Source organism: Chinchilla lanigera, unplaced genomic scaffold (assembly GCF_000276665.1).
Source record: "Chinchilla lanigera isolate Chin_1 unplaced genomic scaffold, ChiLan1.0 scaffold00004, whole genome shotgun sequence".
Lineage (NCBI taxonomy): Eukaryota > Metazoa > Chordata > Mammalia > Rodentia > Chinchillidae > Chinchilla > Chinchilla lanigera.
The window spans coordinates 14,851,276-14,865,503 of NW_004955405.1; the positions used below are offsets into that span (position 1 = coordinate 14,851,276).

At 35.1% G+C, this 14,228-nt stretch overlaps 1 protein-coding gene across 1 annotated transcript; it reads right to left on the reverse strand.

Moving 5' to 3' along the window:
- Positions 1–326: 326 nt before the first annotated feature.
- Krr1 (KRR1, small subunit (SSU) processome component, homolog (yeast)) lies at positions 327–13,563 on the reverse strand. The gene is made up of 10 exons (XM_005374336.2): positions 13,436–13,563; positions 10,155–10,327; positions 8,640–8,774; positions 8,332–8,457; positions 8,160–8,243; positions 6,956–7,012; positions 5,679–5,849; positions 2,714–2,791; positions 2,518–2,611; positions 327–885 (listed from the first exon to the last, which is right to left on the reverse strand). The coding sequence occupies exons 1-10, from the start codon at positions 13,518–13,520 to the stop codon at positions 743–745; spliced, it is 1,146 nt and encodes a 381-aa protein (XP_005374393.1). The 5' UTR covers positions 13,521–13,563; the 3' UTR covers positions 327–742.
- Positions 13,564–14,228: the final 665 nt, after the last annotated feature.

Consider the following 14,228-nt stretch of genomic DNA (forward strand, 5'->3'; position numbering starts at 1 on the left):
TGGGGGCGAACCTATGGAGCGCATGCTGCAGCGGGCTGTTTGTTATCACTGAGAGCTCTAAAAGGCTCGCCATCATTGACGTAAATGACTCCAACTGCGGTGTCCTACATTAGTTTAGCTTCAGTTCTTCGGTACCTGATTTTTCCTGCTCTCTTGTAATTTGATATATTACTGTTGACCACATACCTAAACTGAGAATAGAAGTATAACAAAAGATTTCAATGGCCGTGACTTTCAGCTTATGAGCAGTTTAATCTCTTAATGAAACACAAAATTATAAGAAGGGATAAGCCAAAATATCCACTTATCATTAAGAGAAGGAGAGAGAAAGCACTGAGAATTTTGCATTTATTTTCCTCAAAACCAAACACTGGGATATCACTACATTTAAAGACTAACCAACGGCTTCAGATATTGTTTGAATCTAATGCATAATTACAATAGTCACATTCATATCTATATAAAAATTCAAAGTTACTCTTAAAATTGTATGTCAGTAAGACCTGCCTGGAACTGGTTATACAAGATACATGACATATATAGTACCCTGCAACACAAAATTTCTCAGAACACACATGAAAAATAGAATAACATATTTATAAAAAGTACTATTTTATTAACAAATGAAACTCAGAAAAAGTGATCAGAGTATTATAGGGCAACTAATGCCCTAGTTTCTCAAAATCCTTCACAAAAGGAGATAGATTCATAAATTAATAGTTCAAGGTTTGGTTTTCAAATGTTACTTTTTCTTCTTCTTTTTCTTTTCATCTGCTTCCATCTTAAGCTTAACTTCTTCAGCTGTGAGAGCGCCAAGTTTCTTATTCTTTGCTTTCTTAACCTTTTCCTTAATGGTAGCCACATCAATTTTAGTTTCAGAGGAAGCTAAAAAAGTTAAAAACATAAACAGGTTTTTAGAAATCAAAACATAAAGAATCTGTGTTTAGCTGGGCACAGTGGCACATGTATATAATCCCAGCTATCAAGGAGGCTGAGGTAGGATGATCACAAGTGCAAAGCCAGCCTGGGCCACGTAGCCAGATCCCATATAAAAAACAAGTGTTTAACAGAGTAATTTCAGAGTACTATTTTATTTATTTTTTTTTTTTTTGCGGTACCGGGGATTGAACTCATGACCTTGCACTTGCCAGGCAGGTGCTTATGCCACTGATCTATATCCCCAGCCCCAGAGTACTATTTTAAACAATGAAAGGTGATAAACTGTAAAACATTTGCCTAAAGGAGAGTTAGAAATTTCTTCAGACTAGTATAAAACAAATCATGAAAGTAAAATACTCCCCATATACCTTAGTGCGTATGAAAGAACTCGTGAAAACAGCTTGACAATTTAGCAACTAATATCAAAGTTGTATTTTCTTAACTATTACTTGAGACCAGACAATTTTTATTTATCTTCTCTTCCATAATTTACAATTTTAGAATATGGTTTGTACATTTCATGGAAGACACATGTAGCTTTTCCTAATTTCAGTAATTTTAATGAGCTAACTGTGAAGCTACACATTAAAATCTACTGCATCTAAGACCACAACAAAAACTTATTAAGTTCAATTAATTAATGATTAGGATTTAACAAGATTTTAGTAACATAGACAATTTATAGAGGATTTGGAGGTTTTTCTCACAAAGCCCAACTATCTACTCAGTGCCTAAAGCATGGACAGAAAAAAGGCAACAATGAAAAATACGGATTTGACCAGTGGTTCATATACAAATTTTTTTTTTTTTTTTTTTTTGGTTTTTGTGAGACAGGGTTTCACTACATAGTTCAGGCTGGCCTTGAACTCACTTTGTAGCCCAGGTTAATCACAAACTTGTGGCAATCTTCCTGCCTCAGCCTCCTGAGTAATGGGATTACAGGTCTGTGCCACCACACCCAGCCTATATATATGTAATTTTGGTAGTGACCTTTCTCCCACTCAGTGTGCTACTGTTGGCTATGGATTATTACTTTAGGAAGAGTGAGAGCGTTAATACAAAGAGTACAAGTAAGTGCTAATAGAAGGAAAGAAAATGCAAAAGAAGAGAGGATAAATAAGAATAAAGACAGAAATGGAGAAGAAAAGGCCTGCATTTTTCTTAGTGTCTTCTTAATATTCCCCAAATATTATTTTGTTCTTTAGTCCAAAGTAATGAGAAATCATTAACAACACAGAAACAAATCTTCAGCCACAGATCAAACAAACAGAAAGAAAATAAAAACAACAGAAACCACTCAGGGTTTGTATCGTTCGCAACAAAGCATCATCTCAGGCACAAATCACAGGTGGGGAAGGACGGCCATTCTGAGACACTCTGAATGAAGCATTAACTGCCACTAAATAAGAAATTACCTCAGTCATCTCTTCTCCCTATATTTAGTAAATAATAAAATCCTAAGATACTTGATGAAAGATATGGTTATTTTTTAGTTAGCATGAGAGGTTCGGATAAATTACGATTTTATTTTTCACAGATAATACACTTTTACATCAAGAGGTAAAAAATGAGCTTTACCTTGCTTAGGTTTTGCAACCGGCTTTTCTTTAGGTGGAATAAATGCTTTATTTCTTTCTTCTTGTCTCTTACTGAGAGCTTCTGCTTGTTTAGCCTACATTATTAAGAAATACATTATCAAGGTACAATTTATAAATAAGAACTCAAGTATCTTATGAACCTTGCTGTTAATTGCTGTGAAAAAACAAAGTCTTACCTTTATTGCTTCCATTTTCTGTCGCTTCTTCTGATTTGCCTTCAAAAAGTATTCACCACTCGCCAATTCTTTGTCAATCTATTGAAAATAGTACTTACAATTACATCAGAAATAATGTAGAAAGGAATTTCCTATGGAAGTCACAATGTCCTCAGGGTAAATACCGTGGAGTCAAACTCCTACCAAGGAAGGCAACATAGAAGAAACTACTCTAAGCAGAGGAAACTACAAACATGGAGGCAGGAAACATAAAGAATGTTCATGGAAAATAAAATGGACTAGTCAGGTAGGATGGAAGGCCAGTATCTCGGGAAAGTGTAAAGAAACTAGAAAGATAACTCAGGGAAATTTGAAGAAAACTTTGAGCAAGAACAAGCTAGAAGCATCACAAAATCTGACTTCAGAACACACTACAAAGCCATAGTAATCAAAACAACAAATATGGGCTTAACTACAGATACACAGATACCTGGAAAAGAATAGAGATTACAGATATGCAGATGTGCATTTACAGCTAACTGTATCTTGACAAAGCCTTCCAAAATATGCATGCAGACACAAAAGCCTCTTCAATAAATGGTGCAGAACATTTAAACTTGACCATTATGGCTCACTCATGCTGTACAAAACAAACTTAAAATGAATTAAACACCCTAAATCTTAGACTAGAAATGTGAAACTGCCAGAAGAAAGCATCAAGAGAATACTTGAAGACATTGGTACAGAAAATAATTTTCAGAATAAAACCTCAAAAGAAGAGTTAGCAAATGCAAAATTGACAAACAGGAGTATACCTAACTGAAAATCTTCTGCACAGCAAACAATCAACAGCATGAAGAGATGAACTATAGGATTGGAGGAAATATTTGCCAACACTTCACCTGATAAAGGTAAAGTCAAAACACTTAACCAAAACCAAATAATAGAATTTACAACTAGGCAAAGGATCTGAATAGACACTTCTCAAAAGAAGATAAATGGCTGATGTATATATTAAAAATGCTCATTATTAGCCATCAGGGAAATGAAAATCAAAACTAAAATGAGATTCTATCTCAAGACAGTAAAAATGACTATTAGCAAAATATAAATACTAATGATGTAGAGTAAAAGAAGCTCTTAAACACTGTTGGTGGCAATGTAAATTAGAACAGCCACTATGGAAAACAGTATGGAAATTCCTGGAAAAATTCTAGATAGACTGTATGATTCATTTATCCTACTTCCACTTATACCTAAAAGAAATAAAATCAACATACCAAAGAGCTACCTACCTGTGTGTATTTGTAGTAGCACTATTCAGACTAAGATATGGAAGTAGGCTCGACACCAACAACAGACGAATGAATAAAGAAAATGTGGCCCTCTCAGTGTGCAACTGAGTATTATTCAGACATAAAGAATGAAATCCTGAAATGCTGGCAGCAAAATGGACGGGACTGGAGAACATCATGTTAAGTGGCATAAAGCAGACACAGAGAACAGTTACAGTGGTACCTCAGTTCACAAACTTAATTCTTTCCAAGATTCTGGTTGCAAACCAAAGTGAAAAGAATGGTTCCCATGGAAAGAATTAAGTTCATGAGTTGAGCTAACACTGTATTACTAGAACTGGGGAGCGCAGTTGTGGTGGATAGAGGCTGGATTTTATCAGTGCACTCATAATATTATGAGTGCACTGGATTTTATCAGTGCACTCATAATATTATGTCCACCTATGGACAGATCACGTTAATCCCACTGATATGCACAACTAACAAGCATGATGAATATGGACTGCTAAAAACATTAAAAAGCAGCCAAAAGGGTAGGGAAGAAAGACAAGCCGGTAACTACAGGACAGGGCTGGAAGAAGTACGGCGAAGGTGTGGATGCATGGTTTAATAACGGGGTCACTATATCCTCCTCCAACTGTCATTTTCCTTCTGGTCTTTCTCTTCTTCCAGGGTACAGTCCATGACTCATTATTTTTCACCATGATCATCACACCTTCATCAAACCCTCCCTGAAAAACTCCCAACACTGGGCTGTGCAGAAGAAATAATGATCACAGCAGAGGGTTTACATCCTGAACAGAAAAACTGTAGAGATGGAAAAAGGCAAAAGCAGAAATAATGCAGAAAGATTCCAGACTAGTGTGTATGGAATTCAAGTAGGTAGGAAAGGAGTAATGCAGATTGAGAAAAATTACAGGTGACAGAAGGTGGGGGTTTGTTTCTGAAGGTCTCACTATTTTAGAAAAGTAAAATGCAATGTCATCTGTTACAATGGGAGGGCGCTGAGAGAATTAAGAACTCACAGGGCTGTGAGATAATACTGAAAACCTGTCTGAGGTTGGAAACATGAATTCTTAATGCATTCAATCCAAATATGAGACTTTCTCCGCTTAGTATGGAAGTCATTGGAAAGTTTCCAGACTGATAAAGTTTTAGAGTTTTGCCAGGAAAGTGTGACAGACAGTGACTTGACAAGAAAAAAATCAACACAAAAAACAGATGGGCAAGAAAAGGAAATTCTGCTTTGGCGGGAAAGGAAATGAACCAGAAGACAGGTGACAAAATAGAGTTCATAACAGGAAAAAAAGACTAGAATTTATGATTTCTAAAATCATACAGCACATGGTCAAAAAACAAAGTTAGTAAAGCAAAGCAGAAAACACTGTGAGCTCAATCACTGAAATTCTTTTTGTCTATAAAATATGTACAGCAGCTACAGGGACAGAACTGACACCAACTACCTTGATGTAGTTTACATTCACAATGTGAAAGCCCCACCCGCTAGCCCCACCCCACATTTAACATGAAATAAGTCTATTTATACTTTGCCTTCCTTTTCTTTTATCTCTACACACACACACACACACACACACACACACACACACTCTACTTAAAATATGCTCAATACAATTTATGACAAAAAGATAAAATGTTACCTCTGCAAACAAAGTTTAACATTTAATACTAACCTGACTTTCAGGCTGTGGTGGTGGGAATGGTGTATACTCTTTCTTAATAGTTTTCTTCTTTGGTTCTTTGCGTTTGTTCACATTTTTGTGTTTGAACTGTGGCAAAAATCTTTCCCAACTTTGTGACCGTAATTCAGAATCTTTCGCCAACTCTCGTTTAATCATTAAGGTCTTTAGTCATACAAATACAAATAAAGTAAAATTTTTTAATCACAAAATTCATACATTTGTTAAACGTAGGTATTATAAATATTGCTTCAATAATTTTAAAAGGGACAGTTTCTACTCTCTTCAGTGGAATTGACCAACTCTACCAATAAAGATACATCATCTCAAACATGCACAATTTGCTAAGCATCAGAAAACTATTAGAAATTTAGATTAAAGAATCTAAAATTGTTAAAATGAGATGAAAATGAACCAAATTCAGCTTTTCAACCATTACTTCATTAAACTCCTTATAATTTAACTTAGTAAGAGCCAAAAGGGTTCTTATTAGCTGGTATTCCCCATAAGCAGAAAATTTTCAGCAGCAACCAAGATGCCACAGGGAAAGAGAAGTCCATGTTCTAATGATTAAACAAAAAACAGTATTATATTGCCCCCACTTCATCTGAATTTTGTACACAATCAAAAGTAAGATGTCAACTAGGAATGAGAGACACAACTAGCTGTCTTTTTATCTGTGATACCCTAAAGTAACTCAAAATCAATTTTACCCTAATCTAAGTGACTTTTTAACTTCATCAAATTTAAGTGGACTGCTCAACAAATACCCACCATAAAAGAGCTCAATATAACATGATTTTATTTCCAAATATCACCAGTTTTATAGACAAAGGTATATACATACGCATATATCTCTGAGGACCTACAATTTTAGTGTTAAATTCCAAAGGCTTTAAAGCAATCCAATAGAGTCCACATTCTGTTTAACAGAAACAAGCAGAATTCTGAAAGTTTACATACTTAAATATAATGCATAAGCTCACTATTTAAGAAAAGCGAACTGATAAAATCTACAATAAATTCTATGAAGCTTATTTTCATTGTGCTATATTAGAACTATTAAATATATTATAAAGGTCCTCTGAGATCTAAGTCCCAAAAGAGGACTAAGGTACAGGTAAGTAGGTGGAATTTTACCTCAAACTGACCCTAAATAGCTCTGCTTTATCTTTTTTGTGTATTAGGCTTTCATAAAAGATTTAATTTTTTTCAAGAAACATTTCTATAGCTAAAAGAAGTTTGACAATCACTAATATAGTAATACTCACTTTAATATTATAAATTGGATGAATATTCTTCATGGTATCTAAAACTACTTTTCGAACCTGAAATTTGCAAAGAAAAATGAATTCATTACTTGTTAAAGACTTTAATGAATTGGATAGAAAACTGCTATATTACAAAAATACCCTATCAATCAGTGAATAACCACCAAATTAAATACAATAATTCCTTCAATTGTTCTGAGTGGCTTCTATACCTCCATTGGATATAATAAAGTTTCTCTATTAATATAAAAATAGCAGAAAAAAGACTGGATTCAGAGACAGAAAATGGCTAGATATGGTGGCACATGCCTATAATCCCCACGTCTAAGAGGCTGAGGCAGGATGATTATCATGAGCGCAAGGTCAGCCTGGACTACATAACGAGACACTGTCTCAAAACAAAACAAAAAACCTAGAGTTAGAAAATGAGGACTCAAATCCTGGGACTGCCACTTCTCATAGAAGAGACATGCTCTAGCTTTCTCATTTGTAATATGGAAAGAAAATTACACACCTCAAGAGTCTATTATAAGAATTAAATAAGATATTTCAAAAACTTTATAAAACTATAAAGTATTCAATGCATTTAAATTACTACTGCTCCATGATGAGAAGGCAGACCATTTATGAGAAAGGGGCCAGGAGAAATTACATTTAAAAACTTTCAAAGGAAGCAAAACAGCACAACCATGTCCAAACAATAAAGGCGCTAAAAGAAACAATATTTGCTTCACAGATTTTCTCATAAAGTTTGACAAGGTAAATAAAATCTTCATGAAAACATTAAACATACTAAAACTAAAATTGAAACAAAATTTACCTTATGGTTTTCAGATTCTGACCTCTACTGGCTGTACACATTATTGCAAATAATGAGCTCTGCTCAATTCTCTCATCACATGTAACTACACCTTATTTTTCATGTGTGCTGCAGACTAAAATCTTAAATACCATCTAAGTTTTGTAGCTGAGGAGCTATGTTCACAGAACTAATTCAAAAACAGATGTTTCCACAATCACCAAAATATGTTAGGCCAATGATTCCCTCAAATTAGATGACACAGAAAATATTTACTAATGGGAAATTAAACAAAGCATATTCTAAAAATACAAAATAATTATATCACACTATATTATCCAAGGAACTATTTATTATAACCAAAGTATTTATTTTCTTGTAAAAACTGAAAGTAATAGTTCTCACCTCTTTTAAACCGCTAAAAGGTCCAATAGCCGAAACTGTATTTCCCTGAACCATAATGTAACAGTTTGTTAAGAGTTCCAATGCCTATACCAAAAGAACAGTAAAGTAAAATTCAATATACTGAAAAATTCATGTAGAAGAGATGCTCAAGTTTTCCACTGATAAGAAGTACCTTCAAAGTAGATCCTTTGGGACCAATAAGTCGTTGTCTTCTTTTTACAAATCTTTCTTTATTTCTTACTAAAGAACCTATTTTAATGATGTCACATGCAACATCATCCTGAAGAATTCGTACTGCCTTTGAAAAAAATAAAAATATATCAAAGTTCTTTCTAATTAATTTATTTCCTAAGTACTAGGTAATTAAATGTAAGTAAAAACCTAAAAATCCACTGTGGAAGACAGGGAAAGAGAAAAAAATACAATGTAATAGGTAATGTTGATGCAAATAAAACAAAGTCTATGTAATTCTAGATTTACCTGTTCAAATGAAACACTTCTTGCCAACAGTTTTATTAGATCTCTGGCCCTAATGATGATGTACGGATCAAAAGTCTTCTTTGTAGTACAAACAGTCATGCTGCCCTCAATCAGGTCCAGGGTTGCATTAATGTGCTACAAGAAGAAAAGACCAAACAAGCAGTTGTGTACAAACGAATTCCATTTTGCAGCCTATCCCAATGGAACTACTATTTTTGTTCTATTAAATGATCTTTCAAGTTCTACCAACTCCCTCCCTAAAGAAGCTGTGTAAATATAAACAATGAATACTTAATTACTTTTATACATTTTACAGAACATATGAAACTGAAACAATTGAAACTATTCAGACTTGGCTTCAGAACACGTTGAACTTACTGGAATAAAGATTATCTCTAGTTTAAAAAAAATACTTCAACCAGGATGAACTCATACTTAAGACCTACCTAAAATAACAATGTAAAGCCGTATACCTTCCCTGTCTTGGGCTCAAGTCCAATCTGAAATCTGTTCCCAAGAGAAATGCCTTTTTCTTTTAAACTTTTTCCTAGCTGCTTAGGGGACTGAAAGCAAAAACAAATTACCATAGGTTCAGAAAGAATAATTTTCCAATAATTTGGAAAATTAAACATTATGTCTCAATTACAAAAATTAGATTTCAACAAAGCAAATAAAAATGCTATTTTCTGACTTGTGAGCTTAATCCAAAGAATACCTGGGTCTCTGTGAATTTACAAGAAAAAAATGAGTTCTATCCCAGGTGTAGACAGCTGTAAAACACAACCTGCAACTTGTTAAGCCAGCTTTATCCTCCAATGAGTACAACTAACTCCAGAGCAGTCCCACAATGAGAAACACATACCACAACCTAATGCACACACATACACACATTAACACATGCACAAATACATACATATGAAAACCTGATCCACAGGCTTCACAAAATGATACCTGTCTTTACCTTTACCTTTCTTTCTTTAAAGGCTCATGAGAGCCACCAAACTGACTTCTCAACCCACTGTTCTTCAATCCTCAATATGAGAAATAAAAATACCCTACTGCTCTACAATTACAGCAACAAAAACGCACAGAAAGTTGGTCACATAATTATCTTCCATTTAAAAGGAAAGCAATTAGGAAAAAGACTCAGCTCAAACTGGACAAAATGATAACTATCAGGCCTAGAATAGGTACTATGGACTTTAACAGTTAAGTTTTTGACATCTCATGAAATCTCTAAAATAGTAAAGTTACATGCGTTTCAAAGCAATTTATTACATATAAAATACTAAGGAACTATACTGGAATGGGTGCCGCAGCCAGCTGTTTATTATCACTGAAAGCTCCAGAAGGTTCACCATCACTAGTCTAGCCTGTTCAAATTATTAAAGGAATCAAAGTAGCTACAGTGATACCTTAAAAAAAAAAAAAAAATCAGCACACATACACTTAAAGGTAAAGGGATTTTAAAAAAAAAAGAGCAAAATCTCAAAAAAATATATAAAGTATACATACATGTTCATTCAAGGCCTTCTGTACCAAAGGCCAACACTCTTTCAAGTAGGCCTCCCTATATTTTGGGAACAAAGTTGCAAAACTGCTCTCCTCCAAGAGTCCTCTGGGGTTGTCCTCTTTAGCAAAAGCTGGTTCCTTCCAGCCATCAGGAACAGTGAGGAGCTCTGATTCATCTACATAGGGGAAAAAATTTACACATCGCACTGTAATGGTCTTTTAGACACTTTTTGAACGTTCTTATACGCACACATTCACAGGTTCCTAATACTCTTCTTCCATTTTCTCTTCCTTGCTTTTTATATCATTCAAACATCAAAGACCATCCTCTGACATCATCAAGACACTGCATAAAATTTCAGAATACACTGCAGTTGGCTCATAAAGTTCTGTAAAGACAGAGACACAAACCTTGTACTGTATTCACTTTAGTTGGCATATGCTTGGCAGATGTGGGTACTGAAGAAACTTCTACTGCACTACACTATGATACATCTGAAGATTCAAATACCATTTTGTTTACATATTATTATTATATTTTATTTAGTGACCTTTTTTTTTTCCTTGTGTACAACATGGGTAGGTGCACATATGTGTATTTATATGTGTATGTATATGTATTTACACATATGCATAAAAACTTCTAAATGTTTATTCTGATCAGTTATCATCACTGATACAGGATTTTAGGTTTTCCAAAGTTTTCAGTGCATCACTTTTATACACTTTTCATGGCAACTACAAAAGGAAGAACCAGCATTACTCCCATTTTATACAAAATACTCAGTCCAAAAAGGTTAAGTGACTTTCCAAAGGGGCCAGAAAGCTGAGGGAGTCTAGAACAATTTCTACTAAAAGAAAATGGCTCCTAAGGGCCATGTATTATTTCCTCCATCACTTCTTAAAATTTCTGGCCTTGGATTTTAAGAAATTTTTAAATTCAATACTGTACTCTAAACTCAATTCTTCTCAAAAAAATATGATCTATAAACTTCTAGCACCAGCATAAAGTGAAATTTGGTTAGAAATGCTATTCTTGGGCCCTACCTGCCTCACACCATCTAAATCAGGTCTGTGGGATGAGGGCAGGATTCTGTGTTATAACATTCTCATCAGAAAATGATTAAGCCCGATAAAGCTGGATAAGTTGGTCGTTAGCCATGTTACCGGCCAGTCAGGTAAACTTGCTTTCTTTTTCTTCTAGTCACATCCACTTTGCTATTTGTAGTTGAAATCACAAAAAAAATTGGATAGTTTTCTTTATATTCACTCCTCAGTAGCCAAAACAAGTGAAAACCCACAAATTTTACAATAATGATTACTTAAAATGCCTAAGTCCTTATCCATTTTAAATATTTCAGTGACTATGAATCAACTGAGAAAAAGTCACCCACCACTAACCTGGAAAGAAATAAAACTGACAAAAGAAACAAAAAGGAATTTCACAATAGCAGAAGCATACATAGCCTCAAAACATGTAACATAATGTGCAAGTTTCTCAGTAATGAGTAAAGTTCAAATTAAAACCACAACAGATACCCTTTCATACCTACCAACATGACAGAAATTCAAAATTCAGATAATAAACTAGTGTGGATTTAGACCAATGAGAACTCTTATCCACTGCTAATGGGAGTCTAAATTGGCACAACCCTTTTGGGAAAGTGTTAGCATTCTGTACATATACTCACCCTAAACTTTAGTCAATACCATATATATTCATAGAAAGGAATACCATATGATAATGAAAAGAATAAAACCACATGTAAAAGCATCACTGCAGTTTAAACAAAACAAACATAAGCCTAAACAAAACACAGAAGAATGCACACAATCTTCTCTCATTCACATAGAATTCAGAGACAAAATTAGACGATTTTGTTGAGCAGGTAGTACAGATTATGAAGAATGGGAATACAACGATCCACACAATTCGCTATGGTTACTTTTCATGCAGCCTGAGATGTACGAATAGTGTCTTTTGATATATGGTAGCATTCTATTCTAATTAATAGTCCGAAGGCTAGCAAGTGTTAAGTCTATTTATGGTAAGTAATTTTTAAAAAATCCTTTAATACCTTCCCTATGTATCTAGAATGAGAGTTCAAGCTTTTAAACATTTCCCACAAGATTGGTTGTGCAGCTTCCCCCGGGCTATTTTTCTAATACCTCTTTCTGTCACACAGATTGAAGAAGGTGGAAGCTACCAGACTGCAATATAAGAGCGGTTTAAAAATAAGGCAGTCTAAAAACTGAGAGCTGCGTCCTCCACTAGTTTAGCACTCTGTTCCAAAGTTTCTTTACTGACTGACGAACGAGAGCTAAGGCCACACCAGCTATCTCCTTCCCCGTAGTACTGCCTCACTCCTGCCTTTTCAGAACTCACTGCACATCTCCGCTACCAATCTGACCGGATCGTTTTTTTTTTTTATTTTAAAGAGAATTAAAAAACAAAAACAAAAACAAAACAATGAAAACGATACATAATTTCAAAACAAGATGACAGGAAATTAACAATGGTTGCTATATTACATTTTGGTTAAAGTAGTTGCTCAGATTACCAAATATAGGTATGAAAGATTGATCAAACAATTAAGCATTAACTGCTCCCTTCAATAAACCAAGAGAAATTCGTAGTACAATTATCTAGCATATATATATATATATACCCCTTTCTTTTCTCCTTTCCCCTATTCCAGTTGTTCTTTCCTTTAAAAAAAAAAGATAAACATAAGGAGACCGAGTTTCACCACAGGTTATTAGGACAGTTACAATAGTTGATACATTGCGTACTGTTGTCTTCCTAGTAGTTATTCACAGTAGAAGATGCAGACATGAGATCCTGTCTATACAATACTGGCACAAAACTTTCTTTTTAATGAACTGAGAGAAACTAGCTGTATAACAATATTAATTATCTTGTACATACATACGTGTTTTTCCTTTTTTCCTTTCTTCACGGGATCTTACTCCTGATTTGGTCAGCGACTTTCATCGCCCGGCAGCACTAAGGTCCTACAGCACCCTCTTCACTTTTACAGCGGACAGATCCCATAACGGCTTCACTTTGAGGGTTTTTGGCAAAAGGAGCAATTCGAAAACACGCGACCAGCACCATACCGGCCATAATAAGGCCCTGGTCTACCCCAACCCCCCACTTACCAGCAATTATTTATTGGCACTTAATAAAACATGCTACACATCCAGTTTACACATCCAGAATCAACGAAAGCAAAAAATCGCAATTCAACGTCCAGAAACTTGAAGTTCTCACCCAACCTCACCTCGGTTCTCTGGCTTAGGTTTCTGGCGGCGAAATTCTTTTTTCTCAGGTGCTGGAGATGGTCCATTCTCGGAGGCGGACGCCATTTTCAAACTACTTCCGGTGGAAACGGAAATGGGAGTATTCTTAAATGCTCCGGCTAAAATACCTACCGGAAAATGAGTTCCGCAGAACTCAGAGAACAATTCTGGGCAGTCTCCGTGCGTACGTAAAACAAGGCTCTACATACAACGCTACTACGGGGCTTCACCAATGGACAGCGGGGGACTTTATTCCCAGGATGCACTGCCACTATGGCGTATCACTGCATGCTGGGAAGTGTAGTTTAACCACGTGAGCGAGTTAGACTTGGTCTCACCAGTTGTTTCCTGGTTGCATTATAGTCTAACCTGGAACAGAGTATTTCAGAGTTTGGCTACCTAGTGCAACAGGACCTATTCTTGATGTCACTTATGTATTCACTCGATAAACATTTATAAGATCACCAGATACTGTATTGCTGAATAATGTTTGGAGGTACAGTTAAAAACATATATGGTCAGTTATAGCAATAACATAACAGCAGAAAGTGCCATTTGTGAGTACTTTGTTGTGGGTATTTTATTTATATTATTTATTTTTCTACAAGTGGTGATCAGACTTCAAGCCCAGGGAGGAAAGATGGGCTGAAGGTTGGACTTGCCTGCTGAGACTAAACAATGGTTTCCATTCATGGAAACTATTTGCTCTAGGTTCCTTACTTTAGAAAAAGGCCACTGAATCTAATTTCAACTTCTTCCCGAGAAGGTTTAGAG

Coding starts and splice junctions, on each gene's coding strand:
- Krr1 (XM_005374336.2), bottom strand. CDS start 13,520: ATGGCGTCCGCCTCCGAGAATGGACCATCTCCAGCACCTGAGAAAAAA. Junction 7,013..8,159: donor CTTTTAGCGGTTTAAAAGAG/GTGAGAACTATT, acceptor TGCAAATTTCAG/GTTCGAAAAGTAGTTTTAGA. Junction 2,792..5,678: donor CACCACAGCCTGAAAGTCAG/GTTAGTATTAAA, acceptor TATTTTCAATAG/ATTGACAAAGAATTGGCGAG.